Source organism: Piliocolobus tephrosceles, chromosome 2, assembly GCF_002776525.5.
Source record: "Piliocolobus tephrosceles isolate RC106 chromosome 2, ASM277652v3, whole genome shotgun sequence".
Classification (NCBI taxonomy): domain Eukaryota; kingdom Metazoa; phylum Chordata; class Mammalia; order Primates; family Cercopithecidae; genus Piliocolobus; species Piliocolobus tephrosceles.
In genome coordinates this window covers 77735125-77762615 of record NC_045435.1, presented here as the reverse complement: position 1 = coordinate 77762615, position 27491 = coordinate 77735125, and the positions used below count along the sequence as shown (strand labels likewise).

At 51.3% G+C, this 27491-nt stretch overlaps 1 protein-coding gene across 1 annotated transcript in view; it reads right to left on the bottom strand.

Moving 5' to 3' along the window:
* Positions 1-25879, bottom strand: part of FAM3D (FAM3 metabolism regulating signaling molecule D) — a 34284-nt gene extending 8405 nt beyond the window's left edge. The window contains exons 1-6 of the mRNA XM_023199748.3: positions 25607-25879; positions 14244-14294; positions 12362-12469; positions 8456-8479; positions 4661-4778; positions 2822-2880 (exon numbers count right to left, since the gene is read on the bottom strand). Coding sequence (XP_023055516.1) covers positions 2822-2880; positions 4661-4778; positions 8456-8479; positions 12362-12469; positions 14244-14256 — 322 coding nt within the window. The 5' untranslated portion in view covers positions 14257-14294; positions 25607-25879. The remainder of the gene's footprint in view (positions 1-2821; positions 2881-4660; positions 4779-8455; positions 8480-12361; positions 12470-14243; positions 14295-25606) is intronic.
* Between the last annotated feature and the right edge of the window lie 1612 nt (positions 25880-27491).

Genomic DNA, 27491 nt, shown 5'->3' with positions numbered 1-27491 from the left:
GGTCTAGGGAGAGGCGCAGTCCAGGCGGCGCGAGCAGGCTCGCTTAGCAGCCCCTCCAGGATTCTCCAGGAGCCACGTAGGGTCCATGGAATGATTTACCTGGGGCCCTTAGAAGGAGTCTATGAACCCATGGAGCTGCTTTTGTGATCGCGTGCGCTCGTGAATGTTTCTGCAATGGCAGAGTGGTGGGGGTGGAGGCTGAGGCTGGCCAGCATAGCTTGAAGATCCTGAGGAATCTCTGCGCCACTGAAAGTTAAAGACTACTGGATCTTCAGCAATCCTTGTGTTGTTCTTGGTCATATAGATGAGGATGATCTGTTGGGCTTCCCCACATGTGGCATACACAGCGTGCACGTATACAGTAGGTGCTGTATACATGGTTGACACATGTATAGGGAGGGTTAGTCTAGGGAGGTCGTTCAGGTGAATAATTAAGACCTGGAATTAACTCGATCCAGGTTCAAATGTAGGTGGTTTTATAGGCTGTGTGACCTTGGACAAGTTGCTTAACCTCTTTTTTTTTTTTGACAGGCTCTCTCTCTGTTGCCCAGGCTGGAGTGCAGTGGTGTGAGCTTGGCTGACTGCAGCCTCTACCTCCCAGGCTCAAGCAATCCTCCCACCTCAGCCTCCTGAGTAGCTGGGACTACAGGTGTGTGCCACCACACCCAGCTAATTTTTTACTTTTTGTAGAGATGGGGCGGATTGGTGGGGAGGGGGGGTTCGCTGTTACTCAGACTGGTCTTGAACTCCTGAGCTCGAGAGATCCACCCACCTCAGCCTCTCAAAGTACTGGGATTATAGGCATGAGCCACTGCACCCAGCCTACTTAACCTCTTTGAGCCTCGGTTTCTTACCTGGGAAATGGGGATATTGAGCATAGCTCCAGCCTAGCACAGTGATGGGGTTAAATGAAAAAGCACAGTGAGTGCCCAATAAATGCTGGTTCTTATTGCCATCGATGGTTATTTTCATCCTTTCGGCTTTGTGAGACGCAGGGAAAGAGGCCTAGTCTGGGGCTATCTCATTGGAGAATATTCAAAAGGCTTTTCTCAGGTGGGACCCATTTAGGGGAGAAAGTCAGCAGGTTTCAGCCAGGTCAGCTGCAGCCTGCGCCATTTCCTGCCCGCCCCCACTGTGGGGTGAGGGCAGATGGATGGGAGTGTTGATGTAAGCTGAGGCTCCTACAGCCTTCTGGGGTCTGGCGTGCACGAAAGAGGGCTCTGAGACCAGCCTGGGCACACCCTTCCTGCAGGAGGGAGCCACCGTCCCTGCAGCCGCTTCACTGAGGCTGGAGTGGAACAGGCCTGGGCCCTCCTCAAACCTGCAGAGGAACCGCTCCACTCAGCCTCCTGCCTCTCCCTGCCCTGGCCCTTCCCGGGCTCCTAGGAAGTTGGCCAGGGCTGTCCTCTGACTCCCGTCTGTCCAGGAACAGCCCCGTCACTGCTCCAGGCCTCGACTTCTCCCCTGACGCAGCAGGGTTTCTTGGCAGAGTGAGAAAAAGCTTTCTCTGGAGTAAAGTGCAGGGACTTGGAGCTGGCAAGGCTGGGGCTCCCATCTTACCCTGTTCATTCCTAAGTGTGCTCATGTGATCCTGCCACCCACAAGCTCGACAAGTTCCTTCCTCAGCATCCCTTACAGCTTTTCCCCATCCTGCTCTGACCTTTGTCCCAGAAGTGGCCCTTACAGCCAGGGAATGGCCCTCGTTTTATAAGAACAGAGGCAGAGAGGAGGTCTTGGCTGGGGCCAGACCACCTGGTCCTTACCTGACCCTGTAAGTCCAATCCCTCCTGAAACGTGTCCCTACTTCAGGCTTGGTGGCCCTCTGGCCTCCTGTTTAAGTGTGTGTCCTGCAGGAGGTGCAGGGTTATCAAGGCCATGGATTCCCTTGTGGTCTCCCTGCCTCCAGCCCCCCAACTCCAAGCTGGAGGGAGGTTTCTGGAATGCAGGCCCGGCCCCTCCCACCCTGCTCAAAGCCTTTCTGTGGCTCCCTACTGCTCTCGGCTTCCAATCACACTTCTTAGCAGGCTTGCTAGCTCTTCATCCTCTGGCCTTGCTTCACTCCCCAGCCTTGCCCCTCCATGTTGCCCTGCAAACCTCTCTCCTTCCCTTTCCCTCCGCCTCCCTGGACTGTGTTGCCCCTGCGTGGAAGGAGCCTTCCCCAATTTTCTCCTGGCCAGTGCCCACAATCCTTCAGACCTCAGCTGGCTCTCACCTCCAGCTGGAAGGCTCCCCTGAACCACCCTGGGTCTGTCCCCTGCTCTGCATCCTAGCTCCCATAGCTGTGCTTCCTGCCCCTCCAGAGAGGCTCACCACATTGAGATTGTTTGTGAGCTTCACAGATATCTATGGAGGCTGTGAAGCCAGGGCCTTTCTAGTTCTTGGCTGACTCCCAGTGTCCTGTACAGGGCCTGGCCCACGGTAGCTACTGCCTGTGTTTGTTGAAAGAATGAATGAATGAAGGTGTATACTCAGCACGTGATCTTGCACTGTCATTGGTTGTCCCCACATCCTCATTTGTGTTGGTTTAAGCAGAGTGGCTTTGAGGATGGGGTCGTGTTTCACCTATGTTCCATAGGAGAAGTGTGTCCTCCTAAGATAGGAGCATGTGGCAGGGGCCTGACTAGCTCTGTGGTTCTACGGCTCTGTGGGTCTTTGAGAACTTCTGTTCCCCCAGGCCAGCCACGCTTCCCCTCCTGAGCTCTACGGGTGTTCCTGCTATGAGGTAGGAGCTGAGCCAATGTTGGTTGAATGAATATGCCGCTACCCACTACCCGCCCTGGTGCTGGGTGAGAACTGTCTGGGGGATGGATCTGCAACTCACCATTCACCAGGGCGATGTTTAGGCCTCTGCCCACGTTGTTTTTCACAGGACTCATGATCCTGAAGACAATGAAGAAGAAATATGACAGTCGGTCCCGAGTGTGGAATGAATACTCTGCTCTCCCAGCTGGGGAACTCTGCAAGGACCCACATAAGCAATGCGGAAGTGTTGGGAAACACATGGAATAACTGGGACCATCTGTTTTCTCCTGAAAACTAGTGGTAGGCTGGATTCTCTAAAGAGTTTCTCAAGGCATGTTGGACCAGAACAACCCGCTCAGAGAAGAGGCAAGTTCCCTGCCTGGGTCTCTGAGGTGTTGGAGGCGGGGCCAGCCCACCTGTAGGCTGTGAGGCCAGGCTGCTGGGAGGAGGCAGACACCAGAAGGCTGCCACCATCCTGGGGTGTCTGAGTCCCCACGTGGCCCAGCTGTGTTCCTGCTGGCCGAGCATCCACACCCTTGTCTCCAGATGTGTGGTGGGAGAACTGTCTTTCTCCACGCACAGGCCAGGTGGTTCCGGGGATTGACCTCTCTCTCCCAGGCTTGGACAAGCAGAGCATCCTACATCCCCAGCTACAGTTACTGGCTGATACAGTTTGGCTGTGTCCCCACCCAAATCTCATCTTGAATTCCCATGTGTTGTGGGAGGGACCCAGTGGGAGGTTACTGAATCATGAGGGCAGGTCTTTCCCATGCTGTTCTTGCGATAGTGAGTAAGTCTCACGAGATCTGATGGTTTTATAGAAAGGAGTTCCCCTGCACAAGCTCTTTCTCTTGCGTGCTGCCATCCTTGTAAGATGTCATTGCTCCTCCTTTGCCTTCTACCCTGATTGTAGGGCTTCTCCTGCCACATGGAACTGTGAGTCCATTAAACTCTTTTTCCTGTATAAATTACTGAGTCTCGGGTATACCTTTATCAGCAGCCTGAAAACGGACAAATACACTGGGCTAGGCTTGGTCATGTGACCCAGGCCAGTCAATGAAACACAGGCTTGGGACTTTTGCAGGGATAATTTAGACAGGAAGGCTCTTTTCCCATTAGGGTGCCAAGTTGGGCTAATATGTCAAACCAGCTGGCAGTCTCTCTCTTTAACCACATGGAGGAATCCCTTGTAAGTAGAAAAAAAGAAAAGCAAAGCTATTAGACAGAGGAGGGTAGAGCTGAAGATGGGATGAGAGACAGTGCTGATGGCATTGTTTGAATCCCTGGATCCAGCTGGTCCTGAAGCTTGCCTACCACCCCTGGTCTTTTAGGTATTTGAACCCATCAGTTCCTTGTTTTGCCTAAACAGACTGTGGTTAGGTTCAGAATACTGGTTTAAACACCCATCCCTGAGTTCTTTCGTAGGATGCACTTGCCGTCCCAGGGCCTTTACTGTCTAAGTTGGATGATGGGTAAACAGCCTTTCTCCTGTACTTGGGCGGAAGCCCTGGTGCCTGCTGTATCTGGGCTTTGATGCCTGAGTCAGGATCTTGAACCTTCTCTGCAGGCATCTCCTTTCACGGGAAGCCCAGCAACTTGGCTGTTAGACTTGAGGTCAAATCCTGACCCTCCCACCGGGCAGGTGACCCTGTCTGCACCCTACTGTCCTCATCTTTACAACAGGGGTAATAGCTCCACCTCCCAGGATGTCGGGGGAATGAATGAGAGATGCTCTGAAGCACCAGGCAAGGTGCTGGCAGATGTGGGAACTGTTTCAATTATTGTATTTGTGCCTCACACACCCAGAGTGAAAGGGAAGCTGGGGGTGGTCTCACAGGCCAGCCCCTGCAGCCTCTGCAGTTTTTAATCAATGAATGAAATAAAATAAAAGAAACATAGTTGCCCCTTAGGTACTTACACGTGGTCTTCAAAGCACATAGAAGGGCCCACGACGTTGGCGGCCCCGCTGCAGATTTTAAACGCAAAGTAGTTGGCTGGGCAGGGCTTGGTGAGGCCACACTTGAACTTTACAACCTCTGGGGAGAAAAGAGACCAGTTTTGGTGGACAGCAGCTCGGGAGGTGCTTGGGGAGGGGAGGGCCAGGGCTAGGGCCAGGGTGCAGCTTGGGACGAAGCTCAGAGCCTCTTTCTGGGGGAGCCTTCGCTGACAGCAAGTCTGGGAGATACGCCCTTCTGTGCTCCATGGTGCCTCCAACGTGGCCCCCACCAGAGCACACAGGACCAGCCCAGAATTAATTTTTGGGCTTTCCATCACAGCTCCAGCCCTAGCAGGACACCCTCAGTAAACATAACTAGAGTAAACCTGAGTCACCATGATGAAGGGACTCTCCTGAGAACCTCTCATCTGGGCCACGGCAGCCTTCTGAGTTCCCAGAGGCCCCTGCTGAGAACTCCCAGGGACTCTGGTGGGATGCGTGCGAGCACCTCTCTCCAGCCAGGTTCCCTTGGGCAAGTCCTCAGCCTCCTCACACCCCACTTTATCTGCAAAATGGGATATCTGTGGTGCCTCCTCACTGGGTTCCTGTGAGGAATACATGAGTGTGGTTTAATGCTCAGTACACACTGGCTATTCTTCTTCTCATCATTCATTCATTTATCACTCATTTCCTGAGCATCTACTAAGTGCCTGACTCTGGGATACAACAGAGAACAGGCAGAGGGTTCCAATTCTCCCACTGGGAGCTCAACACGGTGTTGGGAGCCCACTGGGTACTCACTAAGTGGCACCTCTGGTGATGTTGGCTGTTCCTAAGACCTGCATCTTCTCCATGCAGCCTTCACAGGGTAAACTGGGGAGGTCCATGCCTGAGGAGAGATGCTGGTGGTACCTAGAGATGTGGCTGAGTGGCTGAGCCCTCAATGTGCTCTTTGAGAGCTGGGATGACATCCGCCCTTGCAGCCTGGCATGTTCTAATTCATTCTAATGTGTGCTTTTTAGCACCAGCTGACAGTTTGGAAGGCAGCATTAGGGAGGATTAGGTAAACATGGATTTGGAGAATGCTGACCTGCTAAGGGAAAGAGAGGGTTGGGCAGCCTTTCCCTCCCCAGCCCCTGTGCCAGGCGTCTGGCCAAGGTCTGCCAGTGTGTGTTTTGGAGCAAAGCTGCAGGCTCCTTAAGGAAGCTTGCAGATGCCAAGACCTTGCTACACGCAAGGCACTGGGGCTAGGACTTTATGTTTATGATCTTATTGACTCACCCTGAAAACTCCTGTGCCTGGCACATAGTAGGCACTGGATAGTCTTCATTGCATAACACATACAACATTTGGGTCAGGCTGCACCTGAGGCTGGAAGGGACCATGTGGTTTCCAGGGCTTTCCCTGGTCTGTAAGGAGCTTTTAGGTAAATCAGGAAAATGCACCCCTCTGGAGGGGCACAACCCACTGGTGCCAGGCTTGTAGGTAAAGGTGCCCCTTCTAGGAGCAAATGCAGCCCACACCAGGGAACCCTGCTGGCTTGGTTTCCCTCCACTGAGCAGGCAACCCTGAGAATCTGCGAGGAAATGCTTGTTTGGGGTTTCCCCTCTCCTGGTTTCAGCACACACACCTGATGGGTGGGACTGAACTCAAACCATGACATTGTCACCCAGAGAGTGGGTAGGGGGCAGAGGCATCTGTGAAGGGCTATTCAAGAAAGAGTGGGCATCCAAGCCTGTGGCTTAGGGGAGAGAGGGCCGGACTGGGGGTGGACCAACTCCCCTTCTCCTCCTTCTTCGCAGGATCCCTATGAAAGGGGCCCAGCCCCCACCTTTGGGATTGGCCGAGGAGCGATGCTGGGGAGGGAAGCCAGGGCATGGCTCCTGGTCTCCTACAGCCTTGGGGTCCCACCTCCAGCCACGTTCACCCCTCACCCAGAGAGTCTCACCTATGCAGGGAGATCATTCCCAGCCCTGGGGACCACTTCTGGAGTTTGCCCAGAGCCTAATCAATTGCAGCTAAGTCTGATAAACCTGATGTCAACAGGCTGGCTTAAGCAGGCTTTTCCAGCATTGATTTTCTGACCATCCAGCCTTCACGGTCATGCTGCTGGATGAAGGGAGATGAGGCCAAGGGGGCCTCAGCCTCTGGGAGGCAGGAGATTTGCTCTCTGGGTTCTGGCATAGAAGGCCGCTCCCATCAGCTGCCTCAATCCCTGAGACCCCTGGGAACCCTTGTGCTGTTGCTCAGGGCATGGAGCTGGTGTGCTACCAAGAGCACCAGGGCAGGGGTGCATTCAGGAAATAGGCTGTTCTTTCATTAATCTGCTCTGTGGCTTGCCAGAAATTGCTCCCTTTGTCTTTGCCAACTGTGAAATCAGGGAGTTGGTTTAGATCAGGGTTGTCAAACAGGTTTCCTCTTAAATGTCAATGTGGACCTCCTGTTAAAGGCTTAATGGTAAAGTTCTCAAGTCTGCCTATGGACTTGGAGGGAAAGAATGCTGGGATCGACTGGAGATGTCTGCTATGGGAACAGGCAGGGTGGAAAGCAGCATGTGTGCTTGAATTTGCCACCCCCCCAGCAGGTGATGTCTAAGCATTTGATAGCAACAAGATGCTGTGACACTCTGTTCACTTCAGAATATGACTGAGGAGGCTTCAGGGAGCTAGGGTTAAGGGTGTAGGGTGAATGATTTGTGTTGCTTCATATTGTCTTTGCCTTCTGTAACCTTGCAGTGTACTGGGGCATCCATGTCCTTCTTAGTCAGGTAAAAATCCTATTTTAGGAGCCACAGCCCTCTTCAGAGTCACCACCATGTTGAGAAGGAAATGGAGAGGGCCTGGAGGTATTGCCTCTTGCAAAGAGGGGTTGAGGGGTGGACTTGGGACCAGATGGTGGAGGGGGTTTGACTCTTGCCTCACCACTTACAGCTATGTGACCTTGGCCAAGAGATTTCACTTCTCAGTGTCTTAGTTTCCTTACCTACAAAAGGGGCTAATTATAGCACCAGCATAGGTTGTATGTAGGATTGCATGAGATGCCTGTGAAGTTCTGAATCCAGTGTCTGGCACATAATAGGCACTCAATCAACGTTACTACTGCCATAATCACCGCTCTCCCTTCCCTTCCTTCTCCTGACTCTCTAGCCAAGGCCTCCACTGGAGCATTCTTGCCTCTAGGCCTTTGCAGAGAGGACACCTCCTCCCAGAAGCCTTCCCTGATCCTCCCATTGGAAGGGGGTGCCCCTCCTGGAACCTAGAGCACTTTCTCCACTTCTCTTGGCAGGTCTAACATTTCCACCCCAACAGACAATCAGTGCCCCTTCTGTTTGTCTCTGGGGCCCCTGTAGTGCCTGACATGGTCTCTGGCACTTTGCAGCAGGAACCCTGAGCCAAGCCTGGGGTCACTGCAATAGGTTTAAGGAGCTCATCCCTGGCCCTTGGGCTCCCAGCTGTGTGGGGTTGTTGGGGCGGGGGATGGGCAGGGGCAGGCTGCGGTCCAGACTGCAGCAGGGGAACTGGAGAAGGGGCAGAGTTGAACTGTGTCCCTACCGTCTGAATGGCTGAGAGGAGGCCACCCGTACCACAGGGCTTAGGGACTTTAGAAGGCACCACTGGGCCATGGGAGGAGAGGACCGGGAAGAATCTGGAAGCCCAGGTTTCTTGGGAACCTGCAGGGTTAGTAGCAGGGGCCCTGGGCCTTCTTGCCCTAGGGCAAATGGGAGCAGGGGGTGAGTGGATGAGGTTGGGGGAGGTGTGGAACTGCACAGATACTCACGGGTCTCCTTGGTGGATGATGCTGCTGGAGAGAAGACAGAATCTGGTTAGAGGAAAAGCACTTCGGACCCTCCTGCAGGAGGAAGGTTGGGGGCTGGGGGCTGGGGAGTGGGAAGAAGGGGCTTTAAATTGGCACTATTGAAATGAACTAAAAATCCCTTGCCAGTGTCACCCCTTCACACACATACATACACACACAGCACACATATACACAGATACACATGTGTACACACATGCGCACATGCACACACATGCATGCAGATATATGTGACACTCATGTATGCATACAGACACAGACATACACACATATACAGACACACATGTGTGCACACACATGCAGACATACATACGCATGTGTGTGCATATACACATGTACAAGATACACACACGACTCTCCCTTGGTTCAAAAGAAGCTGGGCTGTTTGAGACCCACTGGAATTTGTGCCCTAGTTCCTAGTATATGACTGCATGAGATATTTAACCTCCCTGGGCCTCAGTTTCCTTGACAGCACATGAAGATGGCACATGTGATGACAGCCACCCTCAAGGGGCTGTGGAGGGGGCCCAGTGAGATCACTCTGTGAGGGTTGAGCCCAGTGCCTGGCCCCTGGGCCCCAGTGAAGGGTACAGTTGTGTTGCTGTGGGTGTTTGGCCCATATTGGGGTGTCTCTTTCCTGACTGTCCGCACTGCATACTGTCTGCACTCGCTCTAGGGCCCTTGGCCACTTCCTGACATCTTATACCACGTCCTAGTTGTTTCGGTGGTTCTACATCGTGTCTCCCACCATGCCCGCAGTGACGTCTGGAGGACAGGACCTCCAGAGGAAGCAGAAATGCTAGGGGAAGAAGCTCTCCTTTTTTGGGGGAACCCCCCGGCACTTACACACTTTCCATTTGGTTCTCAGGGGCTGTCCATCTGGAAATGTCCCTACCCCTTGCCTCCAAGGCCCCAGGAATGGCATGAGACCCAAGCTGGGTCAATCATAGTATTACATTCCTCTGGAGACAGAGCCCTTCTCTACTTCCCTATGTTGATATATAGCTGTGTGGGGGAGAGAGAGGAGAGAGAGAGAGAGAGAGAGAAAGAGAGAGAGAGAGAGAGAAAGTGCTTTTTCAGCCAGGCGAGAAGATGAGCATCAGGAGAGAAACCATCATGCCTGCCTTAGAGAGAAAACTGCCCATGGAATGAGTCCCTAACCTGTTGAGGTCAAGTAGCAACAAGCAGAGCCCAGGGATGTAGAAAGAAGAGAGACCGGTTCTGGGACCTTCATGGGAGACTCCTGGATTCAGCCACACCTGAAGTCACAAGATGCCCGTAGTGGACCATCAAGACATGTTTTGTTGAAACCAGTTAGAGCTGAGTTGGTCACTCTCATCTGAAATAACTGTGTCTAACTTTCCAGGCACAGGGGTTCTTAATCTGGTTTCTGTGCCATGATTCCCTTTGGTGGTTTGGAAAAGCCGTGGACTCCCCTCAGAATAAAGTTATTCTCACTTCCCTTGAGACACTTATCACTTTATACTCCAACAGACTGTGTTATTAAATGCATAAAGTAAAACAAATTGGAAGCCAATTATATATCAATATAATATATTTTGTAAAAACAAAAACCAAATTTGTGCTATAGTAATATATGTGCTTCTATATCAGTGCATTGAATAATAAAATGAGGGTATGTGCACCCAGGTTAGGAACCTCTGAAGTAAATGAAAATTACCCCCTTCAGTGCTGAAACACAAATGGTTTTTACTGGCCATGTTTCCCACTGGTTACATTTCCTGCTACTGTAAACATTTCTTGAGACTCTGTATCATGTTAATGCACTTTCACTTTTCTACATGCTGTAATCAAGTCTGTTTCTCTGACTCAGACCATGAGCAGGGCCATGTGTTCCTCATTCAGGGTCTCTGGGGCCGAACACAGAGTTCAAAACCCAGCAGTCACTTGATGACGGTTGGTTGGAGGTATTGACTTGTCAAACCCAAAGTAGTTGGGTACTGAGAGACAAATAATTACTGGGTCTCTTTTCAGTTACTACCCCTTTCCCACCTCGGGCTGGGGCTCTCTCCTCTAGAGGACACCCCTGAGCCTCCTACACTGACATGGGCCCCTCACCTTTGAGGCCATTAATGCAGCCACATCACTGTCTAGTTTGTAAAAACAGGGATCCTGGGGAGGTGGTAGGGACATGGTGGCCACCAAGCATCTATATAAACTTATAAATCATCTCAACATGGGCTGTGGAACATGCTTGACAAGAAGCAAACAAGGTAAGGGATCACAGACACTCCACTGTGGGGTCATGTTCAAGATGGAGTGACTGGTTTACTTGCTGCCTTAGGAAGCTGGGAGAGGCCTGGGTCACTGATGTTTGTGAAGATGTCGGTGTAGGTGGTTCTTGGTCTTCAAGTGGGACGAATCCAGAGATATAAATCCCTTCCCTTCACTTCTTCCTTTGATCAGAAAGGATTTGAATCTGGAAGACCTGGGTTCCTGTTCTTGTTCTAATATCTCCAAGAGGAACTTGGGTGAGTTTTTAAATCTCCTCAAGCTTCTGTTTTCTCAGAACACATGTGAAACCACATCAAGGATTGTGCTTGAGTCCATTCCACAACCATGCCATAGATCACTCTGTGGGACATTTGTGCAGGTTAAATGAGACTATGCATGTAAAGCAGCTAGCATCCAGCATCCTTCCACCTGTCCATGCATTCATTCATTCACCTGTCCACCCACCCATCATCCACCAACCCACCAACCCACCATCTACCTATGTTGCCATCCACCCATCCATCTACTCACTCATCCCTTCTCCACCCGCTCGTCCATCCATCCACCCTTCCCTCCATCTACCCATCTACCCATCCACCCATCCATCTACCCACTCATCCCTTCTTCCTCCACCCATCCATCTACTTATCTTTCCATCTATCCATCCAGCCATTCACACATGCACCCACCCACTCATCCATTCTCCACCCACCCATTCATTCACCCATCTCCCCATTTGCCCATTCATCTATCCATCTACTCATCCCTCCATCTACCCATCCAACCATCTATTTATCTATCCACCCACCACTCAGTCATTCTTCACTCATCTATCCATCTATCCATCCATCCATCCATCCATCCATCTCTCCATCTACCATCCATCTACTCATTCTTCCATCTACCCATCCATCCACCCACCCATTTATCCATCCATCCATCCACCTGTTTTTTTTTTCACTCATCAAATGTTTACTAGGCATCTGCTCTGTGCCAGGCACTTAGAGAGGTGAATGCACACAACATAAAATCCTTGTCTTCAGGAAGCTCACATTCTAGGGTGTGGAGATAGGCAACAAACAACAAAACACAAAAACCATAATGACAGATAATGATGGTGTTCTGATGGAAAAAGCCTGACATGTGAGAAGCTAAACTAGAAGGAAGGGGTGCAACCTTAGCTGAGACTGGAAGGCAGAGAAGGAACCAGGTGGGAGGGTGGGTGGCAGGTGGGGGGGACCTGCATGAAGAGATACAGGAAGAGGGAGCAGCAGGTGCAGGTGAAGACACTCAATACATGATTTTCTTTCTTCCCTTCCTCCCACCTCCCTTCCTTCTGTTCTTCCTCCCTCTGTTCTTCTTCCCTTCTTTCCTTCCTTCTTGGGGTCACCTTTTCTAAGTGGTCCTTGATGTGGGCACATGTGTTGCCCAGGGCCTTGCAATGCACCTCTGTTCCCCATGGACTCCACCCTTCCTGGCAGCCTGGGGGTGCCCCCTCTCCCTCCAATGGCTGGGGTCCCAAAGGCGGCACAGCTTGTCATGTCTCCAGGGGCACCTAGGGATGGAGGGAAGAATATGTCTTCATCCTCCAGGCATGGTCTGCAGTTCCTGCCCCCAGCATTGAGCCCCACTCACCCAGCCAGCGTGGCAGACGGATGGTTTTCATGCTGGCGCTCATGTAACTTCGAACAAAGATCCATGTCGTGATTATGGCAAAGATGAGGGCCAGGAGGCGAAGCACACCTGCCGAGCAAAGGGATGTTGCCAGGAGACCACAGAGCCAAGACCACATCGCAAGACCTCGTGTGAGTTCTTCCCGAACTGCACAGACCCCATGCTATAGGCTCAGACCACATCCATGCTGGGGACCAGACCATGGGACCATGTGGTAAGACCATGTGTGAATTTGTCCAGTGGCCAGATGGTGAGATTGTGCTGCCAGGTCCTGTGGCAACATTTACCCAAGTGGGTCCCCTGGGAGAAAAAGTTAAAAATGTACCTGCCTGGGCTCCACTTAGCCCTCCAGAGAGAGAGAGTCTCTAGCAATGAGGCCAGCATTCTGGACCTTTCTATAGCCCCTTAAAGGGAGGCCTGAGAACTGCAGTGGGAGGGCAGGACTCTGGGAGGGGAGCTCTGGAACAGGAGTAAAGAAGGCTGTGGCCAGTGCTCAGGGCAGCCAGCAGTGCTGTGTGACTCTGGGCAAGAGCTCAGCCTCTCTGAGCTGGAGTCCCTCAGGCACAGAGCAGACATGGTAACACCCTTGCCCCTGAGCTTGTTGGCAGGGATATTGTAGTTGTCAAAAGTAGGCAGCCTCCAGGTGGCTTGGGGTTGGGGCTGCCCCCCACAGTTTCCATCAATTCTCCCTCAAGGCCTCCACAAATAACTGCACACTGGACTTGCTGTGCAGCTTCCAGACAAGCCACAGCTCCCTGGTCCCTGCCTCATGGCCAGATAGCTTTCTGATTCCCCCATGTGACTGGGGAACAACCCCACACATGGGGATGAGCCACCTGGAGTTCTCTTTCTTTACAGGGACCAGAAAGCAGGCTCCATTTCACATCCCTGCTACCTTCTGAATCAGACCCACCCATTCTGCTGTGACCCTCGAGGCGCAGGTCCAGCTGTGGCACCCCTCCCTCTGACCTCCCTGTCGGCATCTCCCCTGCTCCTCAGCCCTGAATTCAGCTCTAGAGCCTTGAACTAGTCTCTGACTACTCAGGCTGGGGAGAAGGCCTGCTGGGTCCTGTGGGGCAGGATGCAGGTCTGTGGGGACGTGGTCTTCAATGGCACAGCATGGCTCTAGGCACCCAGAATTCCTCTTGGGTATCAGCTCATGTTCACAGAAAACTCACTTTTGTGCCAGGCACCATGTGAGCAACTTTTGAATACGTTATCTCAGTTCATTCTCTGAGTAACCCTGTGTGCCGGATACTATTGATTATTCCCATTTTACTTAGGAGGAAACTGAGAGGCGGTCACTTCCCCACTGTCACTTGGCTGGTAAGTGTCAAAAGTGGGGTTTAAACCCAGAGAAGTAAGCTGACTTCAAAAACCTGTGCTGCTGACTCCTTACAGCTGTTCTGGAATGCAAATGAGGCAGGTGCATTTTCTGTTTGCTGCCTCAGTTTCCCTCTCTGTACAGAAGGGGGTACAGTATGAAGGTGTGGACTAGAAGGCCTTTGCCTCCCTTGTGCCCAGCCCTATGGTGTAAAAATTCTAGAATAGCCCTCCTCGAGGTAAATATTTTTGTCTCTAATTTCCAACCAGGCCAAGTGTTTCCAACATGGGCACTGTCAATGACCCCAGCCGGGTGGGGCCTCTGTGCAGAAGTTCCTCCTGCCCTTCAGCCTCGAGACAGGAAGCCACCTCTTCTACTCTTCCAGGCTCCCCTGGATTGCTTTCCTCCTGGAACTTGGGCCTGACCATTTGAGAACAGATGCAGCCAAATCACTGTGAGCCCAGAATGGGTGGACACGGCTGACAGAAAAATGCCTCCAAAACCAATTTCAGAGCCTACCTGACACTCTCATCCTGTCCAGATGAAGGGTGGCTTGGGGTCAGCTTCCACCTATGGAGAGAAGAAAATCCAGTTGGAAACTGGCATCAGGTCTGCAAGTGACTAGGCCTGAAGATGAGGGACAGGGACCTCTACCTGGGGAGATCATCATTCTTTCAGCTGGGTTCCTCACCACCTGCCATATGAACAAGAGGGCAATTTTCCTCTTTTCCTGTCTGCCTCCACCTCTCCTTCACTCTTGTCCCTGGAATTTTATATTCAATTCGCCATGTTTTTTTGAAGTGCAGAAAATAGAGGAAGGTGTAGTCTGGTAAGCCACTGTCTTTTGGAATATTTGATTTATTCACTTATCCATCTATCCATTTGTTCATCCATCTGTTCACCCATCCATCTGGCAATCCATCAGTTGATTTATCCATCCATCCATCCATCCATCCATCCATCCATCCATCCATGCTCTATCCATTCATTTTTCCATCCATCTATCTATCCTCTATCTACCTGTCCATCTATCCTTTCATCCATCTGTTTGACCCTCCTTCCCTTCCTTCCTTCCTACCAGCCAACCAGCGAGGTTTAGCTAGCTAGCTGCAGTGAAATCATCAGGGAGCAGAAGCCCAAGCGATCTTTGTTTATTGTACCTAAATAAACAGTAATCACAGCTCACATATTACAGGTGGCTTTGTGCCAGGTGCCATCTATGCATTATCTCTTTAATCCTCACAACCCCCATGTTAGGAATGAGTAAGCAAGACTCACCGTGGCTAAGCCCAGGGTTATTCCGCTTGCAAGGGTGACAGCCAGAATGTGGATGCAGGTTTCCAGCTGCTGAACACTCCCTGACACCCCCTTCCTCCGCCCTACTGGGGTCTCACTGCCAAGAATTTTTATCTCAGAGGAGGGTTGAAACCAAAGTTTCCTCCCTTATTCAGTTCTGAGCAGAGCAGGGTCATCCTTCTCTCCACCTCCCCCTGTGTCACCCTCCAGGTGCTGGGCAGTTACCAGTGATTTGCAGCTTTGAAACCCCCAGGAGGTCTGTGGAGACTTAGAGGACAGGAGGTCTTTGGTCCCAGACTTCGCACACCAGCTCCAAGGCAGCAGGTAACCTTCTCTGACTGTGATGACCTCTCCCACAGCTCTTCCTGCCCCTCCCACCCCAGAATCTTTATCCTAAAAATCCATCTCAACAGACATGGTCTCCAAAGTTCAACTGCCAAAGGCTGAGACCTGAGACAGGAGACTGGGCTCACGCCTGGCACAGCCCCCAACACCCTCTTCAACCTTGGGCAAGTCTGTTCACCTCCTTGGCCCTCCTGTATGTACACTGAGAGGTGCTCTGTCTGGACCAGTCATTAATGTTTAAGCAACAATAACAACAACAGCAACTACAAAACCACACCTCCTTTTGTGAATTGTAACAGTCCTCCTACCGCCCTGATCCTACTCCTCTAGGGCCTTTCAGGTTAGAAAAACGGGCTGCCACTTGGCTCTACTTACAGACAAATTGTGGAACTTTAACTTCCTGAAATTCGGATCATCAGCTTTTTTTTTTTTTCCAGATAAAAAATATATTATGATCATGACTGCGCTTCAGATGTGACCTACAGTCCAGGAACCTAGGTTCCTGGATGAGACTCAAAAGATTTGGGAGGAACCCCATGTTAGAGGAGCCAGGAGAGTCAGTGGCTGGACAGGATGGAAGGACAGGGACAGGGTCAGACAGATGGGGTTGGATGGACAGACAGACATGAATATTCACAGAGGGTGTGCACAGAGACATTCCAGTCTGGGACAGAGGTGAAGGGGGAGAGGGAGAGCAGGGGGAGAGGGGAAAAGAGAGAGAGAGAGAATGAGAAGAGGGAGACAGAACAAATACTTTTAATATGCGCACGCAGATTCAGAGAGAAACACTCAGAGACAGACAAGAGAGATAGGGACAGAGACAGAGGGTAGGGGACACACCTGGGCAGAAGGCTAGCCTCTTGATGTCTTGTCCATGCTGAGCAGGAAATCTGGCTTCAGGGCAGTGGGGTGGAGAGGGGCAGGGGCCAAGGGCCAGTCCCTGTTGGGCTGTGAGAGCTCCTGAGCCTGCTCTTCCTCTGGGCTGAGTTGCCCACCCAGCACCTGCAGGGCTATCTGGTGTCCTGAGTTTCTAGCCTGCTCACCCTGGCAGCCCGTGAGAGCTCTGGAGCTGGGGCCCAGGACTGGCCTGCTGGGGTGGGGAGGGAGAAAGAGCAGGTACGTAGGTACAGGAACAGGTACGCAGGGTGGAGCAAGAATCCCTCTGTAGCCACCCAAACCCCAAAGAGTGTGTTTTCTCCTTCTTCCTGTTGGAGATTGTCCCAACCTGTTATTCAGGTTACAAAGTTGCCCAGCAAAGGAACGAGGAGAAAAGTTCTATTGCCCTGGGTGCTTACCTAGCCAGCCTAGAATGGCTAAGTTGGCTGCGGGGTGGTGTGTGTGCAAGTGGCAGTGGAAGGTGAGGGGGAAGGGCTGGGGACAAGGTGGGGTTGGTGAAGGCATGAATCACTGCAAGCCACCCCATTCCTCCTGTTGTCCATCCTCACTGTCCTTGGACGTCTCCCTCTGTCCTGCCCTTCCCCATAGCTCCCTTCTCATTTCTGGCTGCAGGTCAGCCTTGTGTGTAAGCCCCAAGCTTCTCTTTTCAATGGCAGGCCTAGGCTGCGGGGCATTGAGGAAGTGCTGGATGAATATTTGGAAACTGAATGAATTGAGTTCTTGCATCGTCCTGGAAGGTTAGAATGATTAAACTACCAGATAGAGAAGGAAGTTGAAGTTCAGAAAGGGGAAGTCACTTGTCTAAGGCCACACAGTCAGTTGTAGGGCTCATTTCTAAAGCATTCTCTGAGCATCCCTGGGAAGACTGGGGAAAATATGGCCGTGAGCAAGAAAAGTTCTGGAGCAGTCCCAGGCCTTTGCACTTCCGACTCCCTCTGTCTGAACACCGTTTTCCTATTTCTTTGTCTGGAATACTCCTACTCATCTTTCAGGTCTCAGTGGAGAAATCACTTCAGGGAAGCCTTCCCTGACCCTCTGAGTCAAGGTTCAACACCTACCTGTGGTCCTGGATGCGAGCACATCCATTATGGCAGCCTGCCCTGTCATAAGCGTCTGGCCAATCAGAGCTTCGTAATTTCCCTGCGATTGGTTCAGGAGTGAGTATGTGACCCAAGCAAGGCCAACCAGACTTTGCCCTGCGATAGACGTATGGGAAACTGGGGAGAGAGAGGCTCTCTTCTCCCTGGAGATGCTAAGCCAGATGCAGTAAGTCTGGGGCTACTGAGGTCCCATCCTCAACCTCTATGGTGCCTCCCTCCTGTGGTAGACGTGTCCTGCCAGCAGATGCAAATACCAGGGCAGAGCAGCTGGGGCAGTGCATGTGATCTCAGTCTTTTTTTTTTTTTTTTTTTTTTTGAGACGGAGTCTCGATCTGCCGCCCGGGCTGGAGTGCAGTGGCCGGATCTCAGCTCACTGCAAGCTCCGCCTCCCGGGTTCACGCCATTCTCCTGCCTCAGCCTCCGGGGTAGCTGGGACTACAGGCGCCCACCACCACGCCCGGCTAGTTTTTTGTATTTTTTAGTAGAGACGGGGTTTCACCTTCTTAGCCAGGATGGTCTCGATCTCCTGACCTCGTGATCCGCCCGTCTCGGCCTCCCAAAGTGCTGGGATTACAGGCTTGAGCCACCGCGCCCGGCCGTGATCTCAGTCTTAAAAGAATCAGGCAGTGAAAGTCTGTGATATTGGGAAAAGAGGACGAATTTTTGGATCAGACAGACCTGGGTTTGCCACTTACTAGTTGTTGTGTTTTTCCGCACATCTCTTCAGGCTTTGATTTCTTTCCTTTGTGGAAAGAAGGTGATGCTATCTACCTGTCCTGGAAGGGGTGTTGGGCAGTGAGACCACCTGTCTGGAAGGGGTTCGCCAGCCTGGCAGGGTCCACTTGTCTCTTCCGTGTTGATAGGCCCCATTCACTGTGCTGCCTCTCGCCAGTGCACCTCCAGGGCATGATTCCTATTCGGATGTTTGTTCTTTCTACAGACCCAAAATGCCATCACAGCATCTTTCTGCCTGCCGGTCTGTGACATTTCTTAAAGGCCCTACAGGAACTAGGATGTCAGCGTTCCTGCTGACTGTGGCCTTCTGAACACAGGGCCTTTCATCTCAACCATGACCTGTCCCAGAGCCACGATGGATAGAGAAAGAGATGCCCTCTCTCCAGGATGAGAGTGTGGAGCAGTGCACCCTGGTGGAGAAATAAGTGGCTGTTTTCCCTGCTTAAATCCTGGCTCCTGGCCCTTCCCCGGCATTCTGTGAATCTCTCCATGAAGGCACCTTGTCAGCTTTCACAGTCAGCCCTGATTTTCAGGCCAGCTTCCACTCCAGGGAGTGGCTCTCAAAGGCCTCCTTCATCCGCTGCTGGATGCTAGCACCAAGGCACACAGTAGGTGTGCAGTAAATGTTGTTGGAAGGAAGAAAGTGGGTTACCATTTGGGAAAGGAAACTGGGAGGTAAAAAGCTAGGAGCTGCTCCCTCCATCTAAATGACTTCTTTTTTTTCACTTCATTCCTAACATTTTTCTCCGAAGTAAAAGTCTGCCCAGAAGACATGCTCAGACTCTAGAACCTGACTAGTCTCTTCTGGAAATTCAAGTCCGGCTATGTTTCTCATTATTCTGGGAAATTCTGCAGACAGAGGGTGGTCACTAGGGGCAGAGGGGTTCTATCAGTTCTTCCTCTTCAGGCTTCTTTCTGCTCCACTTGTCTCTACCAGCAATGCTGCTTGAGCAAGGATTCACTGCAGGGGGTGAATTCTGTGCGCATGAGTGTGGAAGATAGAAACTCTACAGAAATAGTGACAGGCCTGAGGGAGACAGACTCCAGAAGAAAGAGACAAGACCAAGGTAGAGAGACAAGCAGACAAGAGAACAAGCACAAAAAGAAACAGAGACACTCAGAGACTGGAAGTGACTGGCATATCATCAGACACACAGGTGCACATGTAGGCATGCATGCACATGAGTCAGAGCACTGCCATGGGTCCTGCCCTGAACCAGGAGGTGTGCAACCCTGCCCAGCCCCAGTTGTCCCTTGCTATGAGTCTCCCATCACCCCCAAAAGCCATCCTGAACACCCGCAATTGTGGCCCAGGTCTGTGTGAAGTAATCAAAGTAACCAGAGGCCCCTTTTCGTTCTCTAAATGGTCCTTCTTATAAACACCCAATATTTATGGGCAATTATTGATCATGTCACCAATACAGGGGGGAGATAAACAGCGAATAAATCCATAAACAATAAGACTGGTGGTTTGAACAATTTGTTCCAGTGACATTTATTTTGGAAGGAAATAAGCCCATTATTCCCATTATGCCCTGTTTTAATTTTATTTATTGGTGTAAATGGTTTTCTCCAGCTGTGGCCAATGGTAGAATTATTGGGCCAGTCAGAGCTGCATGGCAGGAAATGCAAGAAGACACAAAAAGGTGCAGGATTCTGAGGGATTTTGCTCCTCAAGTTCCTGGGGTGCTTCCCAGAATAAGACAACAAATGCCACATGCCAGATACTACCCTGAGACTCTGACTTATTTTAACTAATTTAATCTTACAACAGCTCAATGAAGAAGTAAGGGAAACTGAGGCACAGCAGTCTAGTCATATAGCTGTTGAGAGTCAAAGATAGAAAAGATCCCAGAAATAAACCCAGGCGATGTGTGTCAGGAGACCACATTCTTAACCACTTTGCCCAACTCAAGTACAAGTTGTAAAGGACCAGATAGCAAATATTTTGGGCTTGGCAGGCCATATGTTCTTTTACAACTACTCAACTCTGCCTTTGTAGGAGGAAAGCAGCCACAGACAATAGGTAAATGAATAAATGTAACTGTGTTCCAATAAAACTTTATTTATAAAAACATGTGGCTGACTGCATTTGACCTGTGGGCTGTTGTTTGCCCACCTCTGCCCTAGGTGTGGCCTCTTTTAGCTCCAGGTGGACCCGGGCCTCAGGTGTTCCTTTTGCTGAGCTTCAGCTTGCCTGGGTTTGGCTCAGCCAAGGTGAGGGAGAAAGGAGGCTCCCATGGGATAAGACTGAGTTTCTAAGATTCTGTTCTCGCACCCCCATGTCTCTCACCAGCCAGTACCCTCCTCAGGGGGGTGGCTCCATAAGCTCTGCTCACTTGGCAGGGGTCAGCCACCTCTCCCCTCTCCCCTCTCCTCAGATAGGTTTTAGGGAGACTTTCCTCCAATTCACCTGACAGATCATCCTCTGAAGGTGCCATACTCAGTACCTGGTCCCCAGGTCACCCTCAGTAAGTGGCATCTCCAGTCATATTTGCACCCTTCCACTTTGCAGAGACCTTGTGTGGCCTGGGAATTGGGAGTCTGTATAACATGGTGGCTAAGACTGGGGGCTTTGGTGCCCATCTAGGTCCTGCCGTGGGAGTGTGGACACAGTCCTCTCCCAGCCTCAGCTTCCTTTCACATGGCCATCATGATCTCTGATTTAGTGAAGATTAAAGGCAAGAATGCACCCAAAACCCAGCACCCGGCACAGAGGAAGTGCTCTGCAAGTAACAGTTGTTAATCAAGCAGGCCTTCTTGCCCTCTCCCTTGGAGATGCTCCTCGAACCCTCCATCCCCCTTCTCAAGGAGGCAGAAATAGGCTGAAGAAGAGGGTGTGCTCCACATGGAAAATGGGTTCCTCCAGGTCTCAGCAGAGCAGCTAGAGAGAGAGGAAGCCATCTGGACAGACACACAGCCCTTTCCCTTCCCTCCAGTGTCTGAGGGCATGGGGGAAATCTCAGGATACTGGACATCATCAGGTCCATTAACCCCAGAGGCCAGTGTGCGCCCCAGAATTTCTCTCTGCTGAAAGCTGGGCATGCATCTCCAGAGAGGACTAACTGGATCAGGGTGGGGCTGCATGGAGTATCCGGGTTCACCCTCTGGCCCTGCAGGCCTGCTGCTGGCCTGTCAGAATCACTTCAGCAGGTCAAGCATGAAGCACGAAGAGATTCACCTCCCGCCCAGTGGGTAATTCATTCATTTCCGTCTGAGACAGCTGGGTATTGACCTCTTTAATTAGCCAACGTGGCAGCCTCCACAATGAAGTCAACAGTGGCTTGGGAAGCCATTAGGAGATAAGTCTTACCTGGGAAGGCACGGGATCAGGAGATCTCACTGAAGAAGCAATAATCTTAATAACAATCACAGTAATAATTCTAATAAGTATTATTAGTATTCTGCCAATATTAAGCCCTGTGTCTTTTCATTTAAATCTCCCAACAATCTTACTGGCAGGTTCTTTTTCTTAACTGCATTTACCAGTGAGGAAAGAGCTTTAGAAAGAGTAAGTGGCTGGTCCAGAGTCACATAGGTAGAATGACTTATGTGTTACTGCCATCCGTGACTTGGCTAACAGTAGTTTAATAAAGTAGGGGCAGTTGGAGTCGGGGTGGACATCTGTTTCCCCTTCTTCTGCTGACCACCCTAATTTTCCTTTGGGAATCAACCCCTCCCTCTCAGGCAGCTACTCCCTTCTCTGGCTCCAGGGCTGATTCTGTGGTCCTGGCCTAGCAGATGAGTGTGATCTATCGCTGGGTTTCAGAGATGAGGTCAGACATGGGCAGGTGGCCCAAGCCAAGAAGACCAGAACCTTCCTAGAACTTTTTGTTTGTTTGTTTTTGGAATGGAATCTCACTCTGTTGCCCAGGCTGGAGTGCAGCGGCGATCTCAGCTCACTGCAACTTCTGCCTCCCAGGTTCAAGCGATTCTCCTGCCTCAGCCTCCGCAGTAGCTGGGACTACAGGCATCTGCCCCCATGCCCAGCTAATTATTGTGTTTTTAGTAGAGACAAGGTTTCACCCTGTTGGCCAGGCTGGTCTCAAACTCTTGACCTCAAATGATCCACCTGCCTCAGCCTCCTGAAGTGCTGGGATTACAGGCGTGAGCCACCATGCCTCATCTCCTCCTAGCACTTTTGAAGGACTTTCCAGGAGGGTGGAGCTGCCTTTCTGCTGGAGAGGCTAAGTTGGGATGACTCCGAACTGGAGATGTTATACATGTCTTTGCCACCACATGAGTACAGGCTGTCTGAGCATAGAACAACATGGAGAAAAGGCTCCCAGACATAGACACAGAGTGCTGGGGGTGTCATTTTAGCCCCCAGATCTGCCTTCTTGAAGTCAGAATTATCTCTGGACTTTCCACATACACACTCTGTTGTGTATGTCGATACACGTCCTTCATTTGTTGGGCTGGTTGGAGTTGGTTTCTGTCACTTGACCTAGAAGATTCCTACCTGATGCACGATATTCCCATTTCAAACTACAGTTACATCTGCAAGAAAGACTCGGATTACATTCCCACCCTACTCCTTCCCTCCTGAGGTTTGAACACTTCAGTCCTCATGGGACCTAAAGAATCAGGCCAACTCTTGGCTTTTTCTCTGTGTCTTCAGCAACAGCCTCCTTCCTGATGGCTTCCATACCAGAAGCCACACTGCTCCTGACATTTTCACCAGAATATTCCTCCAACACAGAACCAATTGTACCTGCAGAAAGGTCCAAGGTCTTGGCTTCGTGCCTGGCTCCCAGCCTCTCCCTGGCCCTGCTGTGTGATTCCCAGCTCCCAGCTCCATGCCTCTGCTCATGGGGCTTTCTCCACCAGGGCTGCCCTCACCTCTCCTCGCCAGAGGAATCCCATACTTTGTGGAATGTGACCTCCTTTGTGAGGTCCCCCTTCTGCGGCCTGTGCAGGCCTGGATCACTGTCTCTGTGATGTGTGTGCGTGTGGGAAGGAGAGAAGAGTGTGGTGGCCAACAGCCTGGATCCTGGAGCTGGACTGCCTGGCCATAAAGCTTCTCTCTACCGTTCATAGCCTTGCTGCCTTGGGCAGGTTACCTCACCTCCTTAGGCCTCAGTAGTTCATCTGCAAAATGGGGATGATAAGACCTCCCATGCAAAGATACTGTATTTACACCAGCTAATCCGTGTACAGTACTCGGCACCATTCTATAGACACAATCAACCCTCCATATGCATTGCCCATTATGGGGACTGCTGTTTATACTGATCATATAGAACTTGTTCACATCTCTTGTACAGTGCAGTCCCTCACTCCCTTTACTCTCAATCACTGATGTGACTAATTTATCTGAGAGGCTGTGAACTTTCTGAGATAGCGTCTGATCATTTCTGAATGTCCAGTTCCATGCAGACTGCTTGGTGCATAGGAGGTGCACAGCTTGGACAACAGCACTGTCCTATATTGTGCACCTACTACATGGCAAGCGTCATGGTAGGTGCTTTGCACACATTGTCTTTTTCAAAATGCACATTGTCAAATCCCAAGGAGTTTTCTACAGTCCTCATTCTTTTGAGATAAGGGAGGCTCAGACAAGCCCGTAAGATAGGCAACTTGCCTAAGGTCACATGGCTGGGAAAAGGGCAGAACTGGGATTCAAATGCCAAAGGCAGGGTTGCTTTCCCCACAACCTCAAAGACAAATGTCTTTGTCTCCCCAGGCCCCTCCTTGGGGAAGCAAACCTCTGAGCCTCCAGAAGCAAGGGATTGGCACCAACTGTAGGAAACTTCTGCCCGTCTCCAGCGTACCTGCCCTCTGGGACTGCAGGCTGGGTGGGGGCTGCCAGTTCCCCAGGCAGGCTTGTGGGCTGCCCACCTGAAGTCTCACCAGGCCTGCCAGTAGTAGACAGGTAGGTCTCCTCCAAGGAGGAGCAACTGCCCCAGCACCAGGAAATGTTGGCAAATGGTGACTTTGAACATCCCCCACCCCAGGTGCCAATGAGGAAGTTAGGCCCCAGGGTTCTGGAGGCTTCAACATTCCTATGGGAAGCAGCAGGGTCTGTGTGTGAAGATGGAGTTGAGCTCAGGAAGAGGTATGCACATGATGACCATGAGACAGAAGCCCCTAAACCCTCAACCCTAAACCCGAGGACAGACAGGTAGATGCGCAGATTTGGGCAGTTGCTGAGCAATGGCAAACTCCTCCCTAGCCCGTGCAGACCTGGCGCGACCACCTCACTGACCTCACCTCCCACCACCAGCTACTACCCCCTCCTGCCTGAGCCACTCTGCCCTCCTCTTTCTTTCCTCCTAGTCCCCCTTCTCAGAGATTCTCCACTGACCCAATCTTTTCCTCCCCTGCCCTTCACTCCTGAAGGACCCAGCATTCTCTTGGGAGAAGTCTGCCCTGACTCCCAGGCTATCTCCATGGCGTATGTCAAAACTGTTTTGAAAATGACTATCTGTGCAAGTTTTCCCTTTCTGATTAGAACCATGTGTGATACCTCGTCTTGTTAATCATTGCGTCTTGTTTACCTGACATGCAGGAACTGCCCAATTAATGCTCAGTGGATGAATCATCTAGAAGGACACTCTTGTACCCAGGCAGCCCACTTCCAGCCATGGACTTAGAATCCACTGCAGCGTAGAGTCAGTGTGCCACAGTGGGCAGGAGCGCAAGCTTTGCAGCCAGATTGCCTGGGCAAGTTATTAAATCTCTCAGTACCTTGGCTCCCCATCTACGGTGTGGGAATAATCATGGTGCTTTCCTTGTAGAGGTGATAGGAAGATTAAATGTGTTATTATATGGAGAGCACTTAGCACATCATACATGTTATTTTATGTACTTTAGTGATGATTATCATAGTTGTGTAGACAATGAGAACTTCAGGGATTGATAGGGGATATTCAGACTCTCCCATTTTACAGATGAGGAAACCGAGTCTTAGTGAAAGGGACTAGCTCAACATTACATAGCTAGAAAATCTCTCAAGTCCATGCACCTCATGACTTTTCGGATCATTACCTTATGAGAAAAATGAGATTTGGGGCCAAAGAACAACATTCCTTTCATTTTTATTCATTTTTCAAATATTTGTGTGGCTCACTGTTGATCATCGGAATATGTTTTTTTGAATAAATAGATGAGTGAATGAAAGAATAAATGTTGGGGGCCCCTATAGTTAAGGAAAAAACCCTGCAGTATGGGTTGTCAAATCCCTGGCTGGCATGCCCTACAGTTCCCTCTTGTGCCCAGGGCAGACACAGCTAATCAATCATAGCATGCTTTTGCCTGAGCCCGAACCCAGCCCCAGAATCCTTCTTATCACAGTCTAATTTCATTGATCAGGCATGGTGCCTCAGATGAAATCCTGAGTCTGATCTCAGGACTCTCTTCGATTATGTGGTTTCCTTCCTTTTTCCCTTTCATCATTCCATCTCAGGCTCTTTCACTCCTATTTCCCACCCTCCCCACCTCCATTTTCCCCTCTCTCAATCTTGTGTACCTGGAGGCATAGCCCTTTCCATTCTGGGAGGGACGTACCCGAGGGCTCGAGGCTCCCACTTCCCTGCTTCGATGGAGAAGGCGAGGTGGTCCAGCAGGTGCCGTGGGTCCCTGACCCAGCTGACCGCCACCCTGGGCCAGCTTCTGAGAGTCCCGCCTCCCAGTTGCTGGAGGGGTAGTGGCTTCACAGGCGGCCCTCCTCTAGATGCAGCGGGCACAGAGGGTGAGATGGAGTGGTGTGGGCCGCCAGTGGGCCAGCTGCTCCTGCCCTGCGCAGGCTCTGCCCCTCCTTCGAGGAAGTTTGCTATCTACTCTCCCTGCCCTGTTAAACAATCTCATAAGGAAGGAGGAAGTTTAATCTAAGTGCTCATGGGGGAGGAAATGAGTCTAAAGTCTTGCCTGGCTGAGGAGTGGCTTATAGCCTGCCTGGGGCCTGAGGAGAAGGGCCATGCCTGTTCGCTTCCTGTAGAGCTATCCTGGCCTTGACAAGGGAGGTTTGGGTGGGAATTCAAGCAACTTAATCAGGAACGAGATACCACAATCTGCCTTTGAAAACAGCCAAAAAACCTTACAAAAAACCCGACCCTGGGCTAAAACAACCTCCCCAGGCTCTGGGGGGTGTAGGGCCGGTAAAGCGAGTAACTGCAGCTGATGATCACGTGCTCTGAGGTTCTGGACTGGAGTCGGGGGATGCTGGAGGGGTTGGCTGGGAAGAGGGGAACCCAGGCAAGAAACTTGGGACAGGAAAGACGGAGGAGGTCAAAGGCGACTGCAAGATAGTAAGCTTGGATGATGGAAAAGGGAGGCAGGCTCCTTGGTCAAGAACGAGGAAGATGGGGGAGAGGAAGTGGTTTGGGGAAAGGTTCTGGATTTGGGTTGGGGCACACTGAATTAGAGGTTAAAGCTGGAGGGTGTGGGGTGTGGATAAACAGAAAGAGGGAGAAAGAAAAGAAGGGCTGGTCAGTGGTAGACTTTTAGTGAAATGGTAAATGCAGCCTTTGTCTCCCTTCTCTCTTCTTAGGACCCAAGGTACAATGAGAGGGGCTCAGCTTCCCCCTCCCCTGATCCAGCACCCCCAGGCTTTGTCACAAATCATGGTCTCTTTCCCAAATGCTTTCCTCGTAGGAGGAGTTCTTGCCTCGGTCCTTGGCACACAGGCTCCTGGCGACTTCCTCCCTTGTTTGCTGACTCTGAATGTTTCCGTAGGCTATGTAGTCCACTTGGAAGGAATATTCAGGGGCATGAAGTCCAGCAGCTGGTCAGGAAATAAAGATGTGTGCCCAGGGAGCTGGTGCAAGGGAAGAGCAGGGAGCAGACCCTGTGTGATGAGGTGCCTGGAGGTGCCTTCTGCTGTTCCAGCTGCCCATCCCCAGGTAGGCACGTGGGCCCCACTCAGGGTGTACCCCAGGGCCAGACAATGCTTTCCTGCACCCTGACTGGCTTTAGGACTGGCCCTGTCCTCTGTCCCACCTCCTCGCCTCTTGTTCTCCCTTCTTTTGCTAGGACAGCTCTGCCCATGACTAGTGCCTGGGTCTCGTTCAGACCTGACCTGCAGTGTCACCTCCTCAGGGGGGCCCTCCTGACCCTCACTTCCAATGTATTTAAATAAGCACACAAGTGTAGGGGAGTAAAAATGACTTTCTCTACCCTTCTAGCTTCCTTACTGGTCAGGAATTAAACTGACAGCAGGGAGAATAACAGGAGAAAAGGTACAGACATTTATCACATGCATGGGGGCATCCCAGGAAAGAAAAGGAACTCCTACACCCAGTGAGATTTAGAAGCTTGTATACCCTCTTCACAGGGGAGACAGGGGTGGGGTGTCAGCACCGTAGGGGAGAGTAAATGATTTCTGGGGAAGACGAGTGGCCCTCAGCAGGACAGGTGATGACAGCCTGTGACAAAGGCTATCTGGACGTGGTGT